The 26,244-nt window shown below is 39.9% G+C and overlaps 1 protein-coding gene across 1 annotated transcript; it reads left to right on the top strand.

Annotated features, from left to right (window-relative positions):
- The first annotated feature begins 1,958 nt into the window (after positions 1-1,958).
- Positions 1,959-24,851, top strand: PARD6B (par-6 family cell polarity regulator beta). The gene is made up of 3 exons (XM_053394251.1): positions 1,959-2,519; positions 10,553-10,775; positions 21,260-24,851. The coding sequence occupies exons 1-3, from the start codon at positions 2,445-2,447 to the stop codon at positions 22,090-22,092; spliced, it is 1,131 nt and encodes a 376-aa protein (XP_053250226.1). The 5' UTR covers positions 1,959-2,444; the 3' UTR covers positions 22,093-24,851.
- The last annotated feature ends 1,393 nt before the right edge of the window (positions 24,852-26,244 follow it).

Here is a 26,244-nt window from a genome sequence, read left to right on the forward strand (position 1 = left end):
AACTGTATGGAAGATAAGCACACTGACCATTCACTGCAGTAATCAATTCCTTCTATAAAGGAAGTTTAGAACTTATTCAGAAGTTTGATTCTATCAGTTGGACTCCAAAAAGAGACAATGGTTGCCTGACCCACTACAAGTGTTAATTAACATAGAAAATCTAGGATGGTTGTGTTATCACGAATTACTTAAAACACTATCATCCTAGATTTGTTATGTTAATTGACATCTGTAGTGTGAAGGGAAACAAAAGTCTCTGTTAAAGTTTAACTGAATCAAACTTTTGATTCAACTATTGTACCCTGAAGTCTTCCTTTATTTTATTTTTTTACTGAAGAACAGCAGTTTTAAGGTCACTTGTAGAATGCTCCAAGAGACTGTCATGTTCTCCTACTGGTTTCTGAATGTTTCAAAATAATTTATTTTGTCAGATTTGTGTCCCTTTATTATTATTTTTGTAGGAATTGTTATTTTTATCCTATGAAAAAAGCAGATGAGCTTTGCTGGGTTGGCAATGGCATAGATCAGGTCAGTGAATGAGTTGCTGATGTTGCAGCTTATGTTATCAGATCCTATAATGTGCCACCTGAGTGAAATGAGAAGACTTGTAATTGTTTTAACAACACTTAAATTTGATCTATGTACATTACTTTAGAACACACTTCATTACTATTTTTCCAGAAGACTTATTATAACAGACTTTTATCTTACATTCTAAGCAGCAGCAAGAGCAATAATTACAGCCCACTGTGAAAGTTCAGTGGACTGGGAGGGCACAATTTGCTAATGGAAATGTTTCCCCACTCCATGGTGGTTGTTAGAAGTCATGCAAAACCTGAAACATTTTATGCAACGAGATGCCTGTTTTTATGGTGCATCAGCCAACATCACAAACCCAGCCTCCCTCCCAGTTGACCATTGCAAGTTTTTGCTGGCCTACTAGCAGAAAATAGTTCCCAGAGACACTTTGCCTATACATACAGATGCTACTTAAAATACAATCTCATTCTTCCAGTCTCCACCCACACAATGACACGTCGGTTTTACTAACAATGAGTAAATGCTAAATGGTTTCTATTTTTATCACAACACTATACAGTTGATCTTAATTAATCCCAATCCCGGACAGTTTCCTATGTCCCTCTTGATCTTACTGCACCTTCCTCTCTCTGTAGATTTCCAGACATTTCCATTCCCCTTTAAAAGCAATATTTCATTTCACAGAGTCTTAGGGTAGGCTCAGAGTTGTTGGTGCAAATCCCAGCTCACTGGGTGACCTTAGGGCAAATTAATTACTATCTCTCAGACTAGCCCTACTTTGCAGGGCTGTTGTGAGGATGAAAACATGCTCCTTTCCTTGATCAAAAGAGGGGCTATAAATGGAGTAAATAAATACAGCAGGTTCCATATTATCAACCTCTCCTGTTTCTCTGTCCCACACTCCCAGGCTATATACTTGATGGCTCCCCCCCCCCATATTACCCCATCCCTCCTCCCTTCTCCAGGAGTTTCACATTACACAAAAAATACTGAATTATTATTTGGGGTGGGAGGGCTGTGTTGTATTATTTGGTTGCAATTATTATTATTGGGTGGTGCAGAAGTAGGATAAACATGTATATATATTATTCAGTGTTTTTTTCTGGGGGTACGCATACCCCTAATCATTTTGTGAATGTAAGTTTGGCCTCGCTGAGGGGCAGTATTTCAATATGAGTAGGAAAATGAGAGTACCCCTAAACGTTTTTTAAGGGGGGAAAAGCACTGTAAATATTTATCCCTCAGAGGGTGGCTAGGTGTCCTTCCACCCTGAGGCGAAAAAAAAAACACCCAAGGAAAGAGACGGCCGCTATACGCGCATGCGCCGCCCCCCATCTCTCTCTGGAATCCAGCCCGGCAGGTATTCTCCTCCCGCGCGCGAACTGTGCGCACGCACGTTCACGGGCCACGGCCGCTCCTGCCACGAGCAGGTGCTTTTCCTCTTCCTCTTCCTCCTGCGAGAGCGGCAGGTTGCGCACGCGCGCTGGAGGTGCAGGTGCGCCGGGGCTTTCCCTTCTCCTGGCTTCCCCTCCTCCTTCTCACGCGCGCGCGCGCATGCGTCGTCTTTCGTGCCTCGCTCTTTTTCTCTCGCTCCGCTCCCCTCGCCGCCTCCTCCTCCTCCTCCCTTCCGCGGAGCTGCAGGTGCCAGGAGGAGGCTGCTGGGCGGCGGCCCCTCCCCCTCTCCTTCTTCCTCCTCCCCCCTCCCTTCCCCTCCCCTGGGCTTCGCGAGGTCGGTCTGGCGGCGGCCGTTCCTCCTCAGACGGGAGGCGGCAGGTTGAGGCTGAGAGGGGCGGCGGCGGCGGTCGTGGTGTTGGTGCTCCGGGCTTCCCTCAGACCCGCTCCCTTCGCGCCGCCGAGCGGACCAGCGTCTGGCTGACGGGCTGGCTGACAGACTCGCCCGCGGCATGAACCGGGGCCAACGCGGAGGCGGCGGAGCGGGGAGCCGCGGCGGCCTCGGCACCATGGAAGTGAAGAGCAAGGTGGGTGGCGTCCCCACGCCGGCCCTCGCCTCGGCTTTGGGGAGGGGTACTCGGGTTTGTTACGTCTCGCTGAGGTGGGTGGGGGTGCTCTTTCGGGGTCTCTGTGGGGTTTTTTTTTCTGGGGGGGGGATGGTTACCAAGGAAGCGGGTGGCCGCGTTTAATTCCGTAGCCCAGAACCTCCGCGCGCAGCAGTGTTTCTGAGCACGTACAAAGGGCATTCTCTTCAGGGCTGACCAATCCCCGGCCCCCCCAGTCCGTACCAGGCACCTGAAACCGGGTGTGGGAAGGTGCTCTCGTCCTGGGTAGTGGCCGCAGCTAGCAGGCAGTCTTAAGCCCCAGCAGTTTCTTTTCTTTTTTTCTTTTAAGATTGTATGTGGGGAAAAGGCATGGTGGTCATGCTGAGAAGGAAACGATGTACTGTACATATTCTGCTGCCTCGCTTGCAGTGATGGCGGGAGAGAGCGTCAGCACGATTTATTATTATTATTTTGGCGGGGGAACAGTTAAGTGCTTCATCTTTCATCTCTGGCCCCAATAGTGTGCCAGGTGACATTTATTTGGGGTGACTAAAGTCAAGGTAGTAATTTCGCTCATGGAATAATGTGTAATTAGGGCGAGTTGTTACCAAAAATGCGCTTGAGGAGCCACTTGCAGATGACTTATTTTCCAAGAGTAACCTATTAAGAATGCGGCTGTGCTTACCTTTGAAGAGCCCTTTCAAAACACTAGCTTTTCCCCCCTTCCCCCACCCCATTTGGGATAGCTCAGTGTGAGACTTAATCTTAGGGTCGTGGGATTGAGCCCCAGGTTGGGCAAAAGGCTCCTGCATGGCAGGGGGTTGGACTAGATGACCCTTGGGATTCCTTCCAACTCTACAATTCATTGATATTTTCAAGGTGTGAGCATGTGTATAGTGGTAGGTAGTTCTAATCTGAGAGTGATTACAGAATCAGGGGGTGAAGGTTATCCATGATTAGCATGAATGAATAATAGGGTGTGATTTTGTGTAGGCATTACTGGTTTGTCTTGGCTTTGCCAGTCACCACCACTCCTCAAGTCTCAGCACTTTTATTCCTTTTTCTCCTTGTGTTGATGACACTTCCTTTTACCCAAACACAAGGATCCCATATGGCCTGGGCATTTGTGCTTCTGCCAGTGCTTGATGAATGAGCTTGTTAAACCATTGAGAGAGTATTGCTCTGTGTTTTAATGTGGTCTGAAAAAGTGGTCTTGGGATTGGTTTCTATGAAGTATTATGGGGACTGCTAAGTATCCATTCTCAGACATAGTTTGAGTGTCATGACCATAAAAGTTCTACAATGTGCAACACAATTGTTAGTTATACACTATTCTGTTTGCATAGAAAAAAATGTTTTTCTCCAATATCTAGAATCTCTTAATGACTGTGTAAACAGTTGTTTTTTTGTGTTGTGCATTTCTAACCTGATTGCAAGTCAGAATGGCATTTTTAAAGCACTTGCTGCCAATCTCTTCTGGAGAAGGGGGTACAGAGAATGCCATTTTGAGCAAATGAAACAGCCTTTTGTTTCCTGCAGCCCCTGAATTGTTCAGCCATGTTAGTTCAGCTGTAATTTTGGCACTGATCACCAGGGTAGCATGAGGACTTCACAAATTGTGCACACCTTCCTGGTACTAACAGAGTAGCTATTTGGATTTAAAAGGAAGCTAGAGAGACCCGAATTTTACTGGGGATAGTTTTGGGGCATCATAGGCTGTTTTAGGCCTTTGGAATGTTCAGAGTGTCTGCAATTTAGCTGGTTGTGTTCATACAAAATACTTACCCTGGAGTGTTTTCAGAACCTCCTTATGTTAGGGAACACACCCTGGTATACTTTGTTGAAGATTAAAGTGTTCTTTCATTATTTGTATGGTCATGCCGCAAATTAAACTGGTGAGCCATCCCAACACCACAGCCTCTGAGTAACAGGATATGTCTTACTATAGACTGTGGCTGTAATGAAGCGTTTTATCACTCATTTCGTGTTTATTCCTAATTACAAGTGAACATCCATGTACCACTTTGGTCTTGTGGCTATTTCCACATATACTTATGTGGAAAACAGTACTTCTGATGGCTAGTTTGCTCCTGGTGGCATCCATCTGTCTCAGGAGACAATGAAGGAGTATTTCTTTGGGGGTGCAAATTGCTATGCTTTATATTTAAAATTCCATTTTAATGAGGGGGGAAATTATATGTTTGAAGAGGAGAGCTTTCTTAGGCAAAGTGAGACTTAAAAACATATTACTCATAATGGAGTTTTTTTTAGATTTAATGTGAAGTAAACACTGTATTATTCTTGCTCTTTCCTTTTGTTTGTTTGTTTGTTTGTTTGTTTGTTTGTTTGTTTGTTTAACAAGATCTCTACTTGGCATTCCTGTCTATTTACTAAAGCACTAAGTCCATCCCCACCCCACCTTGTTCCTAAGTTGACCTATGGGGTAATTTAGTATTCATCATCCCAAGCCACCTAGAAGAATTCTATACCAGGTAGCTAAGATCACACCCTTGAATTCCACGTGGACATAAAATACCTACCATTCCACATTCTGTACTCAGTCACTTGTGTAAATGAGAGCTGTCTTTCACCTATATATAATGGGAAGCCCCACTCTCTTCAGTCACTTTGATTGTGAACACAAGTGGGTAATTAAGCAGTGTTAAGGGGTAACTAATCTGTTGAGGGCCCTAAAATCTATATCCTCATACAATCTGTAGTGAAGCATGGTGCAATTAGACAGGGAAAATTCCTTACCAAAATAGAGAGTACAATTTTGGGAAGTGTAATCCTACAGTTCACTGGCAGCATATGATGGTGGTTTGGGGAAATCCACTGGCAGAGCAGCTGCCACATCTCTTTATCATCGTTACTCCCCTTTTAGTCAGTGGAGGGAATTAGCTATGTGTAAGGACCCACCTTTGTAAGAGAAATGAAGGGCCTTTGGACTTTGCATCTCACTGCCTTCCTCCAACATGCCCCAGTTCCCCTCACTCCACCAGCAGAAGATCTGTTGGGGAGGATGTAGTTGGCTAGTGTGCTATGGGACTTCCAGAGGCATAATTGTCCTTACAGACACTCCTCAGCTGGTTTCTGGCTGGATTGTAAGGCTTGTTCCCTTAAATAACTTCGAATATTTAAAATGATTTTAAAAATAGCCTTTTAAAATCACTTAAGCACCATTGGATTAATCCCTCACATCTGCTGTACATGCACCTACACATTACATACATACACACACTTAACAATTACATAGGTCAGGATCTTGAATTGCCTTTGGCAAGTTTAAGCATAGTGTTGAAGGTAAAACTAGTTTTACAGTATCTGGAAAGGCCCTATCTTCTCAAGTTGTTCCATTCTAACCCATCTTCTCAAGTTGTTCCATTTCTCATGTTAAAGTAAAAATGTTATTTCCTTCTCTGGGCAATTAGAATTGTACTTTCTCCCTCAACATTTTACAGGCTTCAGTTAGTTCTTTTGTTGGATCTGGGTTGTGTGTAGTTAATTTTTTGGTACTACATGTCAATCTTCTGGAGAATTACAGTAATATTGTATTGTAACAGAGTGTAGGTTTCCTTAAATTTTAAAATTGCGAGGAAGTAGAATGCAAATAGAGGAGGGAGAAAGGTTGTTTTCTGCTGCTCCAGAGAAGCGGACACGGAGCAATGGTTCCAAACTACAAGAAAGAAGATTCCACCTAAACATTAGGAAGAACTTCCTGACAGTAAGAGCTGTTCGACAGTGGAATTTGCTGCCAAGGAGTGTGGTGGAGTCTCCTTCTTTGGAGGTCTTTAAGCAGAGGCTTGACAACCATATGTCAGGAATGCTGTGATGGTGTTTCCTGCTTGGCAGGGGGTTGGACTCGATGGCCCTTGTGGTCTCTTCCAACTCTATGATTCTATGATTCTATAAATAGAAAAGACAATATTACCTGGCACCATAAATCTATTTACCTTTGTAAGGGAAGTTACTCCTACAGTGTTTTGGTTTTTTTTTAATTACTTCATGTGGCACAGGTGTAATAAAACAAAATGACTCATCTGTTCTGCCTTGCTGCCAGCTATTATAGGCTTTATAGAATATACAGAGAACAAAACTATTTGATTACCGTAATTCCTTAAATTTAAATGTCTCTAGGCCAAGGTGCAGTGTTTGTGCCTTATTTTTAAATTATCTCCATCTGGTGTGTGGACAACATTTGGATGACTACTGTATAGTGCTAGAGAGCAAGGGGGAATGTGTTTTTGCTTATAGTGGCCAAAATAGTCCCAATTAAGCAGCAATTTATTGCTTTTAGAAGATCTAAATGAAGGCCAAATGGAATATAAACAAGTACTGTAGTTGGTAGGTACATGTTCAATGCCAATAGCTTCATGAGAGTTATTTTATGTTTCTTTGTCCATTTCCTCAATAAGCTATAGTTATTTTCCAAAATGGATTGTACAAGTTCAGTCTTAAATTCGTACTGTTTTAGCAATTTGAAATCTGCACTTGTCCTAGGGTTTGTATACCAACTAAGATTCAATTTGAATCACTCCTAATTTCTACCAAGCATTTGTGTTCTTTAATAAGTGTATCATTTTAAATTGCCCCTTAAGCAAATATTCATACTTGATTCCTGAGCTCCCAAGTTGCTACTTGTTGTGGTGGTGGTAGTGGTTATTTAACTACCGTGCACTTGCTACAAAGAAGGCTTTAAGTGACTTTTGAAAAGGTTGAGTTGGAAAGTGTAATACAAAACCCAAGAAATTATACATTTGAATAAAACCAGTTCAACAATCCATAAACCCAGCAGCAATAACAAAAACTTAAACAGACCCAACAGGGGGGAACCCAGCCGAAAACATACAGACAAAATTCAAGTAAGCAATTGGCTGGCTTGTCATAAAATGCCTGGGAGAAGAGAAGTTTTAACCTGGCACCTGGAATATGCTAATGACAGCATCCAGAGTGTTCAACAGAGTTTGATTTGATTTAATATTTGTATTCCACTTTTCCAACAACAAATGTTGAGCTTAAAGTGGCTCATAATAATTGCAATACAGTAGCCTCCCTCTGAACCTCACTCAGGAGGAACATCTGTGGGAGGGCCCCAGGTGACAGCTGAAGGGTCCAGGTAGCTTCATAGCATGAGAGGAACAACAAAAGATAATGATAACATGAGTTGCATTAGGTTCTATGATGGTGCCAATCTGTTTAAGCTTAAAAGAGTTGAGAAAGAGATATCTGAACTTAAGCATGCTGATGTAAGAATTTTAATATCTGTCAGCTTACTTTAACAAGCAGCAATGATTGAAAAATTCTGTTGAGCACAGGTCAGCCCTTTTAGCTTTGTTAGGATAGTTTTAATCCCATGTCTGCTTGAATGTCAACTTTTAAAAATTCCCTAGCATGATTTATAGGTGTATGCCGTTCTTGTTGGTTTAATCATTGCGAATTTCTATCCGTTTATCTTTTTTGTGGCTAAGTTTTGCTTTCTTTGGCTATTTTGATTTTAAAGGCTGACTGATACTACTGCCTTGGCTTACTTTTAAACCTTGGTGGACATGGTTTATAGAATTGAACCCAGTTTTTCAGACTATTTTCAGCTACTGCTTTTGCACAGACAGAGTGAGGTGTGTAAAAAAGTTTATACATCTTACTGTGCTCACAATTGAAATAGGTAGCCAACAGTGTTACTACTAAGTAGCTGTCTTATATTTATAATCGTCTCTTCCCCTATAAGTGGTTAGTTTCACAGTTAAATTAATGGAATAGGTTGAATGCTTGTTTGTTTGCCGAATTACTTTGCAGTGGTACCTCGGTTCTCAATTGAAATTCATTCCGGAAGCCTGTTCAGCTTCTGAAATGTTCAAAAACTGAGGCACGGCTTCCCATTGGTTGCAAGAGTTTTTTGCCCTCAGCGGAAGCCGCATTGCACATTTGGGTTCTGAAAAACGTTCAAAAATGGAAGCATTTGCCTCTGGGTTTTCGGCGTTCGAGAATTGAAACATACAACTACAGAGGTGTTCAGGAACCGAGAGTCCACTTTATTAGAATGTGTGCATCAAACAGAAGGTCTGCTTTCTCACTATATGTGCTGCACTTTGTTGAATAATTTGCATAATCTTCAGAACTAGGAAACTTCTAGAAGGATGAAGGCTATCATTTTGGCATTCCTTTCAGTTAGCATGGATTTTAAGGCATGTGGTAAGTAAGCAATACTGCAGTGGAACATTTTGCTGTAGAATTGAGTATGGAAATTGCAGCTGCAATGGGACTAGGAACGGCCCAGGGGTGATTGTGCCTTGTGAATTTGTGTGTTTTAATTGCAGGAATGTTTGTAATGGTGAGAATGGCAGGTAGTTTGACATTTAATAGAGTTTGGACAAGCAGGCAAATATTGCATGGGGTGAGGGAGCTTCAGTAGTGGATTGTTGGGATCTGCAGAAGGATAGGCAGGTGGTGATACCAGTGAGAGGGTTTTGGCAGGCAGTGAACAGTAGCTAGTGGAAAGAGCACTTAAATGGTTTGGAGAATTCTAATATAGGGCAAGTGGATACTTGGGTCCTCAGTGGAGCACCAGTCCAGACAAGTGGGGTGAGGTTGGCGTGTCATGTAGTCCATAGAGATTTAGACCTTCTCTCCAATAGGCTAATCCACTCTGTGGCTTGGTTTTAGGGTTTGTACCTTGTGTTGGTCCAGAGAGACAAGAGTAGGATGTTAATGATGTACTCCATACTCTTCTGCTCATCATCCACCCTAATTGAGAAGGTAGAGGTCACCTCAGAGTTGGGGTTAGAAATTGTAGCTGGTGAAGGATGCAGAGGCCAAGGGGCTGGACGGCACTACTGGCTGTGGACAGAAATGCACTGGTTGCTAGTACGCTTCAGAGCCCAATCCAAGGTACTTACATTGACACAGAAACCCCTAGACAACTTAGGCTCCAAATATCTGAAGGAGAGTCTCCTCTGATACATAAGCCTATCCAAGTATTAGGATCTGTAAGGGAGGCCATGCTGGTAGTTCTACCATCATATAAAGTTGGTCGGGCAGCAGTGCATAAGGGCCTTTTGTGGTGGCCCTCAGATCATGGAATTCTTGAGGTGTGTCTGGCCTTGTCGCGCTATACACTTGATGTTCAGTTGCTGTATACACTTGATGTTGGATTAAAGTGCACCTTTCTACACAGGCCCTTGAGGGTGGAAGACATTACACAATTGAGCTGAGAACGCATGGTGAAGGGCAAGCAAATAATGCCAAATAATATATATAAGAGATAGGTGCTGGCGTGTAAAATTGCCTGAATGAAAGCCACACCTTGTAACCTGGAAGTCCTGCCCACTAATCCTATACATATTGGGACATGCAGTGGTTACTTAGTGATGAAAGACAATATTCTGCACCTACTCAGATACTGTTAGTTACGTCACATGATTAAGAGTTGAGCTCTAGCACTGAAAACAAGTTTCTGAGCAAAGCTCTTCACAAATTCTGGCTGAAGCCTGGGTAACCTTGCGGGCAGGGAGGTGGGTGTCTGACAGGAGTTGACTAGGAGGAATGGACTCTGTTAATTTGATGGGTGTCATGCACTCCGAACATTGTCAGAGATGCATTATATCTGCAAGTACTAAGCCATGGTTGCAGTTGTGGGCAATACTTGGATTTATTTTATTTTTTGTTTTCATAATGATTTCCTCCATAATACAGTGAGGCAGAAAACTGTTTTGATTCATGTTAGAATTTGTATTTGAAGTGGAACTCCATTGATTGGTTACATTTATATTGCAGCATTCATCCATTGGATCTCCCTTTCACAAGAACCCTTTAGCTTTCTAAGAGCTGGTAACTTGTGAAAATTCATCCAAATAACTTCTTAGATGAATGGGAACTTTAACTTTATTCTCCTCAATTCTAGTTCAACACTGTTCATGACACCACGTTACAACTTGGTGTTAAATTTAAGTAGACTTTGTGTATATGTGAACATTTCCTATTACTGTATCAACTTCATTTTTGTTTGTTTGTTTTTGTAGTTTGGTGCAGAATTCCGGCGCTTTTCTTTGGAAAGGTCGAAGCCTGGAAAATTTGAGGAATTCTATGGATTACTGCAGCATGTTCACAAAATACCCAACATTGATGTCTTAGTTGGATATATAGACATTCATGGAGATCTCTTGCCTATCAACAACGATGACAATTATCACAAAGCAGTTTCTACAGCTAATCCTTTGCTTAGAATTTTTATTCAAAGAAAAGGTAAGCATATATTTCATCATACATCCTTCAATGAGCTAAATTTCTTTGTGTGTTTTTCCTGATCATTGCTCAAACTGCAGTTTACTGGCTTGGAAGAAAATGCATCATTATATGTATTCACACTGATGCATTGTTTGATACCTGTTGATTTATTGAGAAAGAATATTGCACAGTTGTGCAGTGTATGGTGGGATTTCATCCTGCTGCATTTCCTTTGCTATGCATAGAGAGAAGTTGGGGGAGGGGAGCATAGAACCATTTAGAGAGGCAGCCATATTCATCTAATAGTTAAATCTTTTTGAAATTCAACCTTGATTTAATACACAAGATCATGCCTTTTAACCTTGCTACAAATCTTGCCTTCCCTACTGAAAACTTTGTTACCTAGCTTATCATGAAGAGATATAGAATGTGTTGGTACTGAAAGAGAGATTCTTTAATAAAATCACAAGCACCACTTACCCCCAAAAGCACATCATTGATAGATAAGCAAAGAAAAAATGTAGCTTTACTCTGAACTCCTCACAAATTATGTATTAGGTTTTTCTCACGTTGATGAAAAATGAACAAAATATTCAGCAGTTTTTATGTATAATAAGGGCTCTAAGTCACTGTATTGTACCTGGGAATCTGAATAGCTTGGGAAAACCCAGACAGTGTGATTCCTGGAGTTTCCAGTAAAAAACAAAGGCTCTATTCTGGTTTGGAGAGAAGATGGGAAATGGTCACAGCCTCCCTAATACTGACGCAAGTCATATTTGCTGTAAGTAGAAGAGCAAATAGTTATATGTAACTGTTTAAATAGAATGCCTTAAAATATGTAAAGTGGCACATTCCAGCTACCTTTTTCTAATCCCTTATATTTTGTAATATTCATCAAAAAGATAGAAGCTGAATCTGGAATAGAAGTAGATGGACTGGTGAGGTCATATTCAGCAGTTCTGCTTAATCTCTTTCAGTAGCCATATGACTAGAGCAGATAAGCTACTTTGTTGGGCTGGGATTATTACTTAACATTTTAGCACCATATGTGTGTGTTTATATGAGTTATTCACTTAACAGTTATTTATTTATTTTAAAGTATTTCTAAACTGCTTAATATTTTAAACATCTCCAAGTAGTGTACAGTTTGAAAAGCAATGTATCATTAAAATAGTAAAATGAAAGCTGAATACTGGATAGACAGGTGTTCTGTGTCCCAAGTTGTCATCTTCGTGAAGTGGGAAGATGACTTGCTCTGGAGGGGTGGTATTCCCCAGGAGGGAGCAGGTCTGGAGGCTTGGGTGGCCATGGGGGCTAGGAGTGCCGCCAAGCTCATATCACCCTGTTCCATACTTCAGTGGTTTTTAAAGCTCTAGAATCCTTCAAAAGATCTATTCAAAATTACAATTCTCATTTATTCAGCATACAATGCTAGCTTCTGTCAACAGTTCATTAGCAACTGTATGAATGCTGTTACCAGTGCTCCAGCCTTATCTTCTACACTTGTAACTTAATATTTCCAGCTCTGGCTTGTTTGCTAGCTACACCCCTGTTTGGACAGAAACTACTTAGCTCATAATACTCCATGCTCTCATAACTTCCAGATTTGATTATTGCAATGCACTCTGTGGGGCTACCCTTGAAGATTACTCAGAAACTTTGTTTGGTCCAAAATGCAGTGGCCAGATTACTGGTTGGAGTTCCATTTAGATCTTTCATAACCCCTGTTTTTAAACAGTTGCATTAGTTGCCAGTTCATTTTATCATCCAATTTATGGTGCTCATGTTAATGTTTAAATCTGTAGAAACAGCCATTTCTTTTCTTTCTTTGGTTCCAGAGACAGTAAGTCCTCACTTGACCTGGGCAGGGCTTTCCAAAATGTTCATGTTGGTAACACAATTTTGTAGACATGCATCATTTCGCGACACAGTAGTTTAGTTTTGCTAGCAAACTAACCCCTTTCCAGCCCTGGGAGGAGCGTGGGGAGCATTTGCGCGACACACCTACACATTGCAGCCGACACACTAACATGTGGCGACACACAGTTTGGAAAGCTCTGACTTAGGGTATATACAATGAATATATTCCAGAATTTGATAATTGGCATACTGGTTCATACAGGCAGTGACCCGATTTATGTGCACCCAATTGACACTTGTATCACGGCGACCCAGAAGTGGCTGGAAAAGTGGGTGGAATGGGCTTATGTGCACTCCGCTGTCACGCACAATGACCCTGTGCAAATCGGGGTTTGCCTGTAATGACAAAAATATGGATATATTTCTTTAGTTTACAAGTGGCACAATCTTGTATGTAATTCATTGTCTACTTTAACAGAGTTTAAAGTGAATCTGTATCCAGTTTTTTAAACTTGTAGATCAGAAAGCAGTTCTGAAGTTTCAGTTTTAGGCTTTTTTTGTTCATGATTATGCTGTGTTCACTCACTATGCAGTAATTAACAATTGTATACATAATAATAATAAAATTCCTTCCAGTAGCACCTTAGAATATCTGAAGAAGTGTGCATGTATACGAAAGCTCATACCAATAACAAACTTAGTTGGTCTCTAAGGTGCTACTGGAAGGATTTTGTTTGTTTCGACTACGGCAGACCAACACGGCTACCTACCTGTAATTGTATACATGTTCTTCTGTACAAGACATTAAAATAAAGATGGGGGTGGGGAGAGACTTGCTATAGGAATATACCTAATTTGGAATGCTATTCTGGTACTACAGTATTTCCAGTTTACAGCATATATGGGGCAAAACAACATAGATTAGCTTTTATACTGAAGCATTTAAAATTGTTCTCTCATTTAATTCAGTTATTTTGCTACACTGGAATATCTGAGGTTATAATTTTTGGAAGAGTTAAAAAAAGAGAGAATCTAATGGCCAGGCTTCTGCAGTTTAAATCTAATACAAAATGTATGGAATTGGTCTTTCTGAAAGTATTTCTGAAACAATGCTGCACAGAGTTGTCATGCCATTGACTGCAATGTAAGAAAGAGCTAACTAGTACAATTCCCTGGTTGAGAAGCATTCCACATTTAATGATTTTATAAAAGGCATATAACATTCTGCATTAAAAATAAATTCTACAAACTTATAGCCTTTTTTCATCTAGTTACAAAATAGATGTCCTGGCTGATTCAGGATGTACCGTATTTGGCAGAGATGTCTGGAGCAAAATATGCCTATTACTATATATAGTAGAGTATTTTAGAAGGTAGATTGGGTGAGGAGGGAGAAATAATATTCAGAAGGGTAAAATTTCTGTCTTAAATACAATATAATCTTTCTATGTCTTATTTTTTTAATAAACAAATGCTGTAACTTGAGAATTTATTAGGAATAGACCTAGAAATGTGTTCATTGCAAAACCAGCTCTGAGGTTCTCAAACTCTGCATATACTAGTACTAGTTGCTTAGCTTTTGTGCATTGTAATCAGTTACCGGTATGCTGAATTCTAAACTTAACAGTACACTTTAAACAAATGCAAATAGTATTTGTATTTCAAAACATAAGCTAATAACAAGCACATGTTAAACAATTAATAGTGTAAATGATTGTATACATAACCATTTTCATCTGTGGAGTTTCAAGGGCAGTCATTTTTTAAAAATAGTTGAGACAGTTTTCTAATTTGTGTACTACATGCTCTCAGAAGAGCTGAGTAACTGGCAACCAAGCATAGAAAACTGCACAGTGCTTGATAAAGGCTCTTGTGTGGGTTAGGTCAGTATAAGCTTTACCTAATGTCTCATTCTTTGTGTTGAGCTGGCAATATGCTGATTTGGTTTCACACCAGTGAGCATGCTTATTAAAAGCAGTTCACCTTTGTACCTTATAGGCATTCACCTTATTTATGGCAACACTTTTTACTTCTGGTTTCTTGCCAAAAGTTTTTCACTGTTCTAAACTGATTGGTTGATGTCAGAACAATAGTACCTTTGTACTGAAGGATATTGCTTAAAAGAATTTATTCAAGGGTTGTTGAGAGGCTAAACAATCATGCTGCCTGACTAAGTTTATAAAGATCAGACTTTATTATTTCCCATTTTTTGCATTTATTTATCTCAAAACTAGTGTTAGAATTGCCATGCCATAAACTCCTCATTGTATTCACCTTTATTTAGAATGTGTCGTCATACATCAGTGGATCTATTCACATGTCACATTGGGTCATAGTTAGTCCAAGACAAACCATGTCTTACCCTGAATGAGCAGCATACTGGTACATGCTGCTCAAGTTGTCCCTGCCCCACTCTTACCTTTGCCAAGAAAGAAAGAAAAAACAAATCAGTATACCTGAAGGAACGTCTTCACCCCCATCATTCACTGAGGTCCAGCTCTGAGGGCCTTCTGGTGGTTCCCTCACTGCAAGAAATGAGGTTACAGGGAACCAGGCAAAGGGTCTTCTCGGTAGTGGCACCCACCCTGTGGAATGCCCTACCATCAGATGTCAAGGAAATAAACAACTATCTGACTTTTAGTAGACATCTGAAGGCAACCCTATTTAGGGAAGTTTTTAATATTCTGTTGGGAGCCGCCCAGAGTTGCTGGGGAAACCCAGCCAGATGGGTGGGGTATATTATTATTATTATTATTATTATTATTATTATTATTAAAGCCAAGAACAAACCTTAGCTTCCACTCACTGTTTAGAAACAGACCATGAGTACTGGCTCACATGCAGCATTAAAGCAATATTCTGATTTGCTTCTTCCTGGTTCAGTAAGGGGAGGAGTGGGATGAGCCTGATTTGAGCTATGTGCACATACCAAGACACTTTTTCATGGTAAGCCATAATTTCTTTCAGGCTTTGACTCAAAATGACATGCAAACTATGCCAATGAGTTTCGAAAGGTAGACCTGGAAAAACAGGAAACATTTATTTGAAAGGAAGTACTGGTAATGCAGAAAGGAGTTGCTGATAAAAGGTTAAAACACAACCTGCTATACAGTGGTGCCTCGCAAGATGAAATTAATTCGTTCCGCAAGTTTTTTCTTCTTGCGAGTTTTTCGTCTTGCGAAGCACGGTTTCCCATAGGAATGCATTGAAAATCAATCAATGCGTTCCTATGGAGACCGTCCGGGGACAGAGGGGAAGCGCCGCGCGCCTTCCCCTCTGTCCCCGGACCTGTTTTAAAGCAAGGGGCGGCGGGGAGAAAATTGCTTCTCCCCGTTGCCTGCCCCGCAATCTCCGGGGACAGAGGGGAAGGCGCGCGCGCCTTCCCCTCTGTCCCCGGACCTGTTTTAAAGCAAGGGAAGGGGCAGCAGGGAGAATCGCTTCTCCCCGTTGCCGCCCCTTGGTTCAAAAGGGGTCCAGGGACAGAGGGGAAGGTGCGCGCAACGAGAAGCGATCTTCTCCCCGCCGCCCCTTGCTTCAAAAGAGGTCCGGGGACAGCGGGGAAGACGCGCTGCGCTTCCCCGCTATCCCCGGAGCTTGCGGGGCAAGCTTCGTTTTGCGAAGCAAACCCATAGGGAAATGCGTCTTGCGAAGCGGCTAAGAAAACGAAAAACTCCTTCGTCTAGCGAGTTTTTCGTCTTCTGAGGCGTTCGTCTTGCGGGGTACCACTGTAATAGTTTCCACAAGAAGTTGTGAGAACTTTATTTTGCACATTCTTCAACTGCTTATTTTCTGTAAGAGTAACTGTTGCTCAGCTAGTATATTTTCTTCATAAAAGGCTTTTTATGTTCAAGACTATCAAAGTGTTTATCAATAGACTTCCTTCAGCTGTGTAGGTATTACATTGCTCCAATTCTGTTTAGAAACATGGAATATACACCCAGATAAGCTGCATGACGTAGGTATCTTGATCTCTGTTTCCAGTGCTGCACAGCATTTTAAAAATTGTTTCCTGACAAGGGCATTGTCCTTTCAAAATGAAGCACCACGTCTGCATCTTTTGGGGAATATGAAAATCTTAGTGTATACATGAGTTGCTGTTCTTAATTCTTAAACTAAAACCTGAATAAAAGAAGGTTTTAAATCAGAAGAATCTTAGACTTTATTGAATTTAACATTTTAGTTACGTTGCTATTGAAGGGAAAACTGCTACTCATAAAGACAAACAGTAAATGAACTTTCAACTTGGACTGAAGTTGAACACTGGGGAAATTGTGTTCATAACAGCATATTTAACTTTAACCTGGGTTAAAAATTCTCTTACTGGTGCTGTCGTGGAATAAGTGCATTTCATTCAGTTCTTGGTTTCAGGTACATGCACTACTCATTCCTCAAGTTAATATTCTTTTAGCTCAACTATTGAGGGATGTACTTGGAGATTCTTTCTAATATAGGAGTTGATAGTATTTGCATAACTTCACATTTCCAGATTAATTTTATTTATTAATATTATTCCCATACTTGTTTACATCTTAGGCCTTTCCTGGGTGCACCCTGATCCTCAGGAGTGGTTTGGGGGCATACAGGATGTTGGAGGGGGGCATGGACTTCCTTATGTTGAATACAACCCATTATGTTTTGTTAGTATAATTTGCTGATCTACCCATTCTTGACTTTTTCTTTTCCAGCCCTCATAAGCTATTGCCCTCCCTCACACCTTTCTCCAGTGCAAGAAGATGGTTGCTAGGGATCCAATTTCTAATACACCTGATATTCTGTCTAATATCAATTAACATCATTTTGCATTGCTGGTTCTCAAGGAAAGCAGTGTCATTTCCTTACATACTGCCAAATTCTTAGGTGGTCAGTTCTAGGTGAAATGTTCAAGATTCCCCAGCCCTTGTGCCACAACCCCCTTTCAGGTGGTAGTTGTACCTGGTGTGACAAAGCAACTCAGAAGGAGAAGGCAGACAGTTTTTTCAGAGGTGTAGGCATGCTGAAGCTTAGAACTTAAGTTACTGCAGAAGCAGATGGTGTTTTTTTTGTTTTTGTTTTTACTATTCCCATTTCCTTTTATAGCTCCCCTAACTAGGAACCTTCCAAAACTGTGGAAGATGGCATGGGGGGGGGGGCTACAAGGGGAAAGAGGACTAAGTGAAAATCACATCATTGCACTAGCAGTATCCTCTGATGGATTGTAAGGCAACTCAGGATTCAAACCTATCTCTCTGCCCACCCTGCAAGCTTAAAGTTTAATCATAGAAACATATCTGGTTGTATTGTTGTTTAGTTGTTTAGTCGTGTCTGACTCTTCGTGACCCCATGGACCAGAGCACGCCAGGCACTCCTGTCTTCCACTGCCTCCCGCAGTTTGGTCAAACTCATGCTGGTAGCTTCGAGAACACTGTCCAACCATCTCGTCCTCTGTCGTCCCCTTCTCATTGTGCCCTCAATCTTTCCCAACAGCAGGGTCTTTTCCAGGGAGTCTTCTTTTCTCATGAGGTGGCCAAAGTATTGGAGCCTCAGCTTCAGGCTCTGTCCTTCCAGTGAGCATTCAGGGCTGATTTCCTTAAGAATGGATAGGTTTGATCTTCTTGCAGTCCATGGGACTCTCAAGAGTCTCCTCCAGCACCATAGTTCAAAAGCATCAATTCTTCGGCGATCAGCCTTCTTTATGGTCCAGCTCTCACTTCCATACATCACTACTGGGAAAACCATAGCTTTAACTATACAGACCTTTCTCAGCAAGGTGATGTCTCTGCTTTCTAAGATGCTGTCTAGGTTTGTTGTTGTATTAACCTGATCTTTAAAAATAATGATGAGTACAGCACTTTTATATGTGAACCAAGCTGCTAATTATACTCACAAAACTAGTAAAATAAATAATAATAATAATAATAATAATAATAATAATAATAATATATTTATTCCCCAGCCACTCTGGGTGGCTCCCAACAGAATATTAAAAATACGATAAAACATCAAAACATTAAAAACTTCCCTAAACAGGGCTGCCTTCAGAAGTTATCTAAAAGTCAGATGCAGTAGTTATTTCCTTGACTTCCCTCTGCCTGGTTCCGTATACAGTAATGTCACTTACCTCAGTGAGGGAACCGCCAGAAGGCCTCTCGGAGCTGGACCTCAGTGTCTGGGCTGGACAATGGGGGTGGAGATGCTCCTTCAGGTATACTGGGCCGAGGCCGTTTAGGGCTTTAAAGGTCAGCACCAACACTTTGAATTGTGCTCGGAAATGTTAGTTTTCTGTTTCCCCCAAGCACTGGTAACAACAAACAGGAAATAGGATAAACATACCTCTAAGAAGAGATACTTTCTAGCAACAGATGTGTTGTGCTGTTGGCAATGCTTTTGTGTTATGGTGGCTGTGAGAGTCATACTAGTCCATTTGTAGTATCAGTTACCCTGGAATCTGCCCAGTTCCCATATTGGGTGACATATTGTGGCACATGAGATTTCTCAGTTCTCTCCCCCCCCCTCACATGCCCCCCAATCTCCTCCAGAGGGTCTACCAACTCTCTTTTTCCAGGACACAACCTTTTTTTCATGGGGAGAGTCGTCATAGCAATCCACAGTTAAAATTAAAAGTCAGCAAATGTGTCCTCCTTTTTGCTCTTCAAACTATGGCAACCCGAGAATACCCTTCCTGTCTAGCATTTGGATCCTGAGTCTTTGAATGTGTTAGTACTTGATAGTGTATTTGATTTCAGACATGGCCTAGAACTAGGACTAGGTACTGCTACTAATTATACAATTGAATGCATAACACATACCTTTTAAATATTAAAATCCCTAGCACACACAAGCTGGAAAGTTATTCAACAGTAGTACCTAATCCACCATTCCATTATCTTTGTTCCCCTTAATGTAACATCTAGCTATATAGTGGTCTTCACTTAGAATTGCCATAAGATCTGTGCATAATTGCAGATTAAAATAAGCTTCAAGTTTCAGTACTATACACTTACCTGGGAGTAAGTCCCATCAAACTTGAAGAGAAGCACTTCTGAATTCACTTGTGTAGAATTGCACTGTTAGTGTATCAGATATGATTAGCATTGGTATCTTGTGCTAAAGCCATAAGAAACATTTTTTTTATAACAGTAGTTTTCAAAAAAAATATTATCTGGGGTTCTTCAAATTCAAAGGCCAGTAATAGCAGACAAGGTTGCATGAAGAACTGTTTTCCTGCCACTGCTGGGCTTCCCCTGCAATCTGTAGCTACAAAGTAGGGTGTGTTCTGAGTATATGCAGAAAAGCAGGTGAGACCCATTGACTCATATAAATGCCCCTCATGAACTGAGTGTGCAACTTTAAAGCATGATCCAAAATACAACTTTCTAAGACTTGAAACTGATGGGATTCATATTGATGTCCTGTGGCATATGGGAAAGGACCTGGATTAATTTTAGGAGCAAATATATAATCAAATCATTGGATGAAGTATTCAGTTGGGGTGGTATTCAGCTAAGATTTACTTTGAGTAGACATTTTGAAATTAATGAAGCTAACTTGGTCATGTTCATTAATTTCAATAGGTCTACTCTGAGTAAAACTTGATTTAATATTACCCTTGGTCCTTAGGAACTGTATGCTAAACAGATGTACTACTACCTGAAATATGAAGAAACAACTTATAATCTTCTCAGTTATAATCAATTATAATACTTTATTACGGGCATCCCCAAACTCGGCCCTCCAGCTGTTTTGGGACTACAACTCCCATCATCCCTAGCTAACAGGATCAGTGGTCAGGGATGATGGGAATTGTAGTCCCAAAACAGCTGGAGGGCTGAGTTTGGGGTGCCTGCTTTATTATAATTAATTTTCTTAATTAAAAATCAGTATATAAATTCAATTAAGCAGTGGATTAAGGCTTATCTCCCTCTGCTTAAAGCACCTTTTGCTATAATAACTGAATGAAATCCATGGAAGAACATTCTTCAGCTTGAGTTGCAAGGCGTTGGTAGTACTAGTTTGCTGTTAAACCACTTGTTAGAAGTGTCTTCCAATGTTTAAATATGTTACTTATTTAGTCTGTTGCCAGCCATTTTACCTACTCTTGATGAGGGGCAAGGAAGGGAGCTTGTGGAATGGTATTTGTTTTCAGGAGATTAAAACCAGGTCATTTGGCCACCATCCCAATATTTGGCAGCACTAGGTCCACTGGCTGTTTGCCTTTCCTCATTCTTTTTATTCTAATATACTGAAACTCAAGAAGAAGAAAAATGTAACCTAGAATTACACATTGACTAAAGAATTGCAAGTACATATCTTATAAGCCATCGACAGTTCTTTGGAAAGCTCTGAGTTTTGCTCTTCCAGTGCTAACTTCTTTGCTAAAAGTCCTAGAGCTAAGGATGTTCCGTTTGAGAGCCATGTCTCACATTTAGTGGGCTATATAAAATAAAGCGCAATACAGACATGTGCAGCTACCTTGTTCCTTGAATCCCTTTTTTCTTGGACTAGGCCAGCCAGATCAGGAGCAAAACATTACAGAATGCTGAGAACCATTTATTTAGGAGCTCTTTAATGGCTAGTGCCATATATGTTGACTGGGCTTATTTTGTACTCCAAAAATTAACATGTACTTCTTCCCCCCCCCCCCTTTTCTCTTCTCATTTGTACAGAAGATGCAGACTACAGTGCCTTTGGGATGGATACCATAACAAGGAAGAAAAATGTCTTGACAAACGTGTTGCGTCCAGATAACCATAGGAAAAAGCCTCACATTGTCATTAGTATGCCGCAAGACTTCAGACCAGTATCTTCTATTATAGATGTAGACATACTTCCAGAAACCCATCGCAGAGTGCGGCTTTATAAATATGGAACGGACAAGCCTCTAGGATTTTATATACGGGATGGCTCTAGTGTCAGAGTAACGCCTCATGGGTTAGAGAAAGTACCAGGAATTTTCATATCTAGGCTTGTTCCTGGTGGACTGGCTCAAAGCACGGGCTTATTAGCTGTAAATGATGAAGTTCTGGAAGTAAACGGTATAGAAGTTTCAGGTAAAAGCCTTGATCAGGTTACAGATATGATGATTGCTAACAGTCGAAACTTAATAATTACTGTGAGACCAGCGAATCAGAGAAACAATGTTGTTAGGAACAGCCGGACTTCTGGTAGCTCAGGACAGTCTACAGATACCAGCCTTCCAAGTTACACTCCACATACTGTGCCCATATACCACCCTGAAGAAGAGGAAGACAGTGATGAAGATGATATTATTATTGAAGATAATGGTGAGCCACAACAAATTCCAAAAGCGGCTCCTTCCAGTGACAGCATTGAGTCACTGACACAAACTGAAACCAATCATGAATCTGTGCAGAATGGTTTAATTTCTTCCAGAGAAGTAAACTTGTATTGTTCAACTGGCAGCATTAACATGGAGTATGAAATCCAGGACTCAGGCCCAAAGACTTTAGAAGAAGATGGGACAATCATAACATTGTGAAACTACAACAGCTTATTTGCTAAAAAGGCCATAAGAATTTTTTTACTTGGCTGTATTCATGCAGGACGTACCTCTCAACTACCATACTCCAATGACTTTTGATATCTGCATAACGGATTAGAGCACTCTGCTGTGATTCACAGGAACTGTTCCATTTTGATACCCAGCTGAGAAACAAGTGTTTTAGGAACACACACTGACTGGTTTTGTGGTTCAAGGCAGGACAGCATTTCCATGACCTAAAATTGTGCAGGTCTATTTTTCAGAATGTCAGTGTCTAGAAGGAGCCCCACCGTTTAGTTTATTGTCCTGTGATCTGGTTCCATGTATTGTTCATGGAACATGTTTTAATTGTGGATTTGAGTATTGCCATATGAGAACCAGCCTGAACCATTTTTCAACACGAGAATGTTAATAAAATAACCAAACATAAACTTCAACAATTTTTGGCCTTCTTACTCCATACTCCAGACATGTGTAAATTAAAATAATCTGGAATGTTAATTATCAGTGCAATCCTATTCATATTTACTCAGAAGTAAGCTCCATTGAGTTGAACTCTGCTTACTACAGGCAAGTCGGTATTGGATTGCATTCAATGAGTTGATTGACTTCAGTTGTTCTAAAATTTCTTGAAGCAGTTCACAAAATCAGAAGGGAGAGAACTGTCCATTGGATTTATTGATTTGATAGTTGTGAAGTGTAACTTTTTTTAAAAAAAAACCTTTTAAACTGTATTGTCATCTACTACTGGTGTTGGAGGGATAAATCACTGCTATTTTGTATGGATTGGAGAGCTCACTAAAAAAAGAAGTTATTTGTCTGATCATATCATATATAGATGTGTACATTTACCCTTTTTATGAGAAAAACTGTGATCTTGAAATATTATGATTCAATCAAGCTCCACAAAAACCCAATTGGATTTTCCATTTACGTCAGTGGGAGTTGTACCCATAATGTGAAAGTCTTAAAATATTATTCCTTTTTGTTCCTTAATTAGTTCTCTTGGTTCATGGCACCCACTACTGCTGTAACTGTTATGGAATGAATATAAAAATGCAAGTGCTAATGACAGATTTGGCTAACATAAATCTTACTGCTTATGAAGGTTCTTTTGTAGTGGAAAAGTTCCCAAAAGGAGGCAGATTATATAACCACAAATAAAGCAGTTTAGAATGTTGGTTTTAGTTACGTTCCCCTTGACAAAATGCTTTCTATTTATAGAATTCTAAGCAAAAGGCATCCTAATATTTATCCTTTGGGCATGTGCTTATTCCTTTTTCTTCACATAATTATGACTGAAGTACAGTCCACTTGAAGAGGGTTCCACAAATAGATAATGTGTGCAATCAGGTAGCCATTTTCATGGATGCATATGTTTGGTACAACTATGGATCTTACCATGGTTCATTATATGGTAGATAATGTGTAAAATGAACTTTTCACTTACACAGAAGCATGGAAACCAAAACATTAGTGAAAGAGTTGAATGTTAATTTATTGTGGAAACACACATAGGGTTGTTGTGCTGCTTAACACATTCAGTTTGATTTTTTGATACTTGTACTGCAATCATGTGCATGAACACTTTGGATATATTAGTGCAATTACAAACTTAAGAAAATATTTTATTAAACTGTGTTTAAATTTTACTCCTTATGATACTAGCCTCAATCAGGTAGCTTGTTTTACGGGATGGAGTGTGTTCTTTAAAAAGCATACATATCTATACATATCCTTGTAATGCATAAAATAATCTTGGCTTGAAGTAATGTAATTATACCTAATAAAATTAAACATTGGGGGATGGGGGAAATAATGAACACTAGAGAGGATAAGCAAAAGGCTCAATGTGTTTTGCTATTAAAATAACAGGCTGCACTGCATTTAATTGCAAAGTAATGCAGTTGCCATGATGGTTTATCACTACCTTATTTTTACTAAGCCTTTTAAAATCAATTTGAAACAGAATAATAGTACATTTTAATTATATATATATACAACGGTACTGGGCTTCAGTATAAGTGAAACTATTAGACTTTCATATACTACCTCTTAAACTTTGACAGCTAGCATCTTGTGGGGGACAAGGTCGGTCTGCTAGATGAAGACATGAAGGCTTGGTGTATGTACAATTTTTACTTTAAAACCCAGAGATACTTAAAATTTTACTACAAGTTCTAATATGCTGTTTGCTCTATATGTGTGTGTATATATACATGAACATACATAAATGCATTCTCAATTTTTGATTGAATCTTAAAATGAATGTGTATGGACAACTTCACAGAATCAAAATTCTTTTGATGTTTGTATTGATTTACAAAAATGAAAAGATTTTTTTAAAAAAAAACCCTCTCAGCAATTTAAAGACTGATTTGCCTTTTAAGTGCACCTTATCTGAAAGAGAGCAGAATATGGCTAGTAGTACAGTTTTCTGGAACTATTTTATAGTTTCTGATGAAGTCAAGCTAAACTGTGAAATCTCTGTTCTTCCACAGCTACGTTATTTAGGATGTTGTTGTGTACTTTTGTGACTTGTGTGTTTTCTAATTAAAACCTTTATGCAACATGATTTTTACATGAACATGTATAATATGTCAAATGTCAGTATTTTTCTTACCACTTTAATGTATGATGTACGTCAATACCACTAAATGGACTTTGATTTTACAAATCAAATTGGCATAAGTTGTATGTTAGTCATATTTTTACAGACTCAATAATAAAAAACTGTAACTATTGCTAATTTTAAACTTAGATGCCTTCAAGAATGCTTTATTACTTACTTAAGAAATCTCAAAAGTTACTTCCTGATTTTCCCCAGGTCTATATAGAATTTCATTGGAGCTATCCCAGAAATTGCTAAAGCACAGAGTTTATCCTTCCACAGTCAGGCCAATCACTAGAAAAAGGAAGGACCAGGATCACATTACCTTTTCCTAGAGTATTCTGAAAGGGTTAAAAACAATCGCTCATCACCTCAATCAAAATGACCACCATAGTTTCTGTTGTAGAAGTCACTTCAAAACTAGTCTGTTTATATTACATATGTATCCCACTTTTGCTCCATGAAAGAAAGAAACTAATAGCACCACACATGTGGTCTCTCATCCAAGGAGTGATCAAACCCCTGAGCTGCTTAGATTCAGCAGGTCTGCTATATTGTGTGTCTTTAGGCCATGCCCTGTAACCATATGATTTATTTCCTCTCTTGTGTTGTATGTGTTCATGAAGTTACTGATTAGATAACTGCGTCTCACAGAGGAGTCTCCAAGTTGCTTCTGCTCCTTCTCTGTCCTCCAGAAAATTCTGAATTTTTATTTTGATTTATAGTCCCATCTTATCTAAGGGAGTAGGCCAGTTTTGCAACAATTCATCCAAAGACCTTTCAGTTTTAAAAACCCTTTCAACTTTTGTAGTTAGGTGGTCAAGGAAGATAAAATTTAAAGTAGTAATGCGAATGAAAAGGGAACCAATCTTTGTTTTCTACAATTCATTCCACAGTATTTTATATAGAAAATGTATCCAGTTTAACCACTTTGTTCCATTTTTTTTACTCAAGTGTCCAGTCTTGCTTTCAGACAGTGTAGTTTTTTGTTTTGCCTTTTCTACCCATCCCTCGCTTCCTACAGATGTAGAACTTGGATTTTCCCTACCCAAGATTAACATTTCCAATTACTTACTGTCCCCTTAAATTCCTTCTTATTGCATCACCACCCAAATCAACATGTTTTAATGTGTAAAAGGCTCCATTCTCACAGTGCCTTATTAAGGCAAGTAACTTGATTTCATACCCTAACTAAGTTTTCTAGCATAAATTTTCAGCATTCTGAAAAGAAATGAATACGGGACAGTTAAATGTTTCATTATTTCATTTTGGACACCTCAGTTCATAAAGAGGGGAAACCTTGGAAGGCAGGTTTGAAAAGGTCAGTTCATCATGCTGGATTTTAGAGATACAGTTTATGTCCTTAATTTGTAAAAACAATTATGCTTCATAGGTATTCATAAGTTCCCTTAGCGTATGATCAGAAAGTTAAAATGGTAAGGCACAGACCAGGTCTGCAGGAGTGAATAAAAGTTTCAATCTAAAATGAAAATTCAATGCATTGCGAAACCTTGTTACCTCAGGTTTCACCAATTAAT

This window comes from Podarcis raffonei, chromosome 6 (genome assembly GCF_027172205.1).
Source record: "Podarcis raffonei isolate rPodRaf1 chromosome 6, rPodRaf1.pri, whole genome shotgun sequence".
Classification (NCBI taxonomy): domain Eukaryota; kingdom Metazoa; phylum Chordata; class Lepidosauria; order Squamata; family Lacertidae; genus Podarcis; species Podarcis raffonei.

What these genes read in the sequence shown, in the direction of transcription:
- PARD6B (XM_053394251.1), top strand. Translation starts at nt 2,445, where the DNA reads ATGAACCGGGGCCAACGCGGAGGCGGCGGAGCGGGGAGCCGCGGCGGC. An exon ending in CCATGGAAGTGAAGAGCAAG is followed by an intron (nt 2,520 to 10,552) that starts GTGGGTGGCGTC and finishes TTGTTTTTGTAG; the next exon opens with TTTGGTGCAGAATTCCGGCG. An exon ending in AATTTTTATTCAAAGAAAAG is followed by an intron (nt 10,776 to 21,259) that starts GTAAGCATATAT and finishes TCATTTGTACAG; the next exon opens with AAGATGCAGACTACAGTGCC.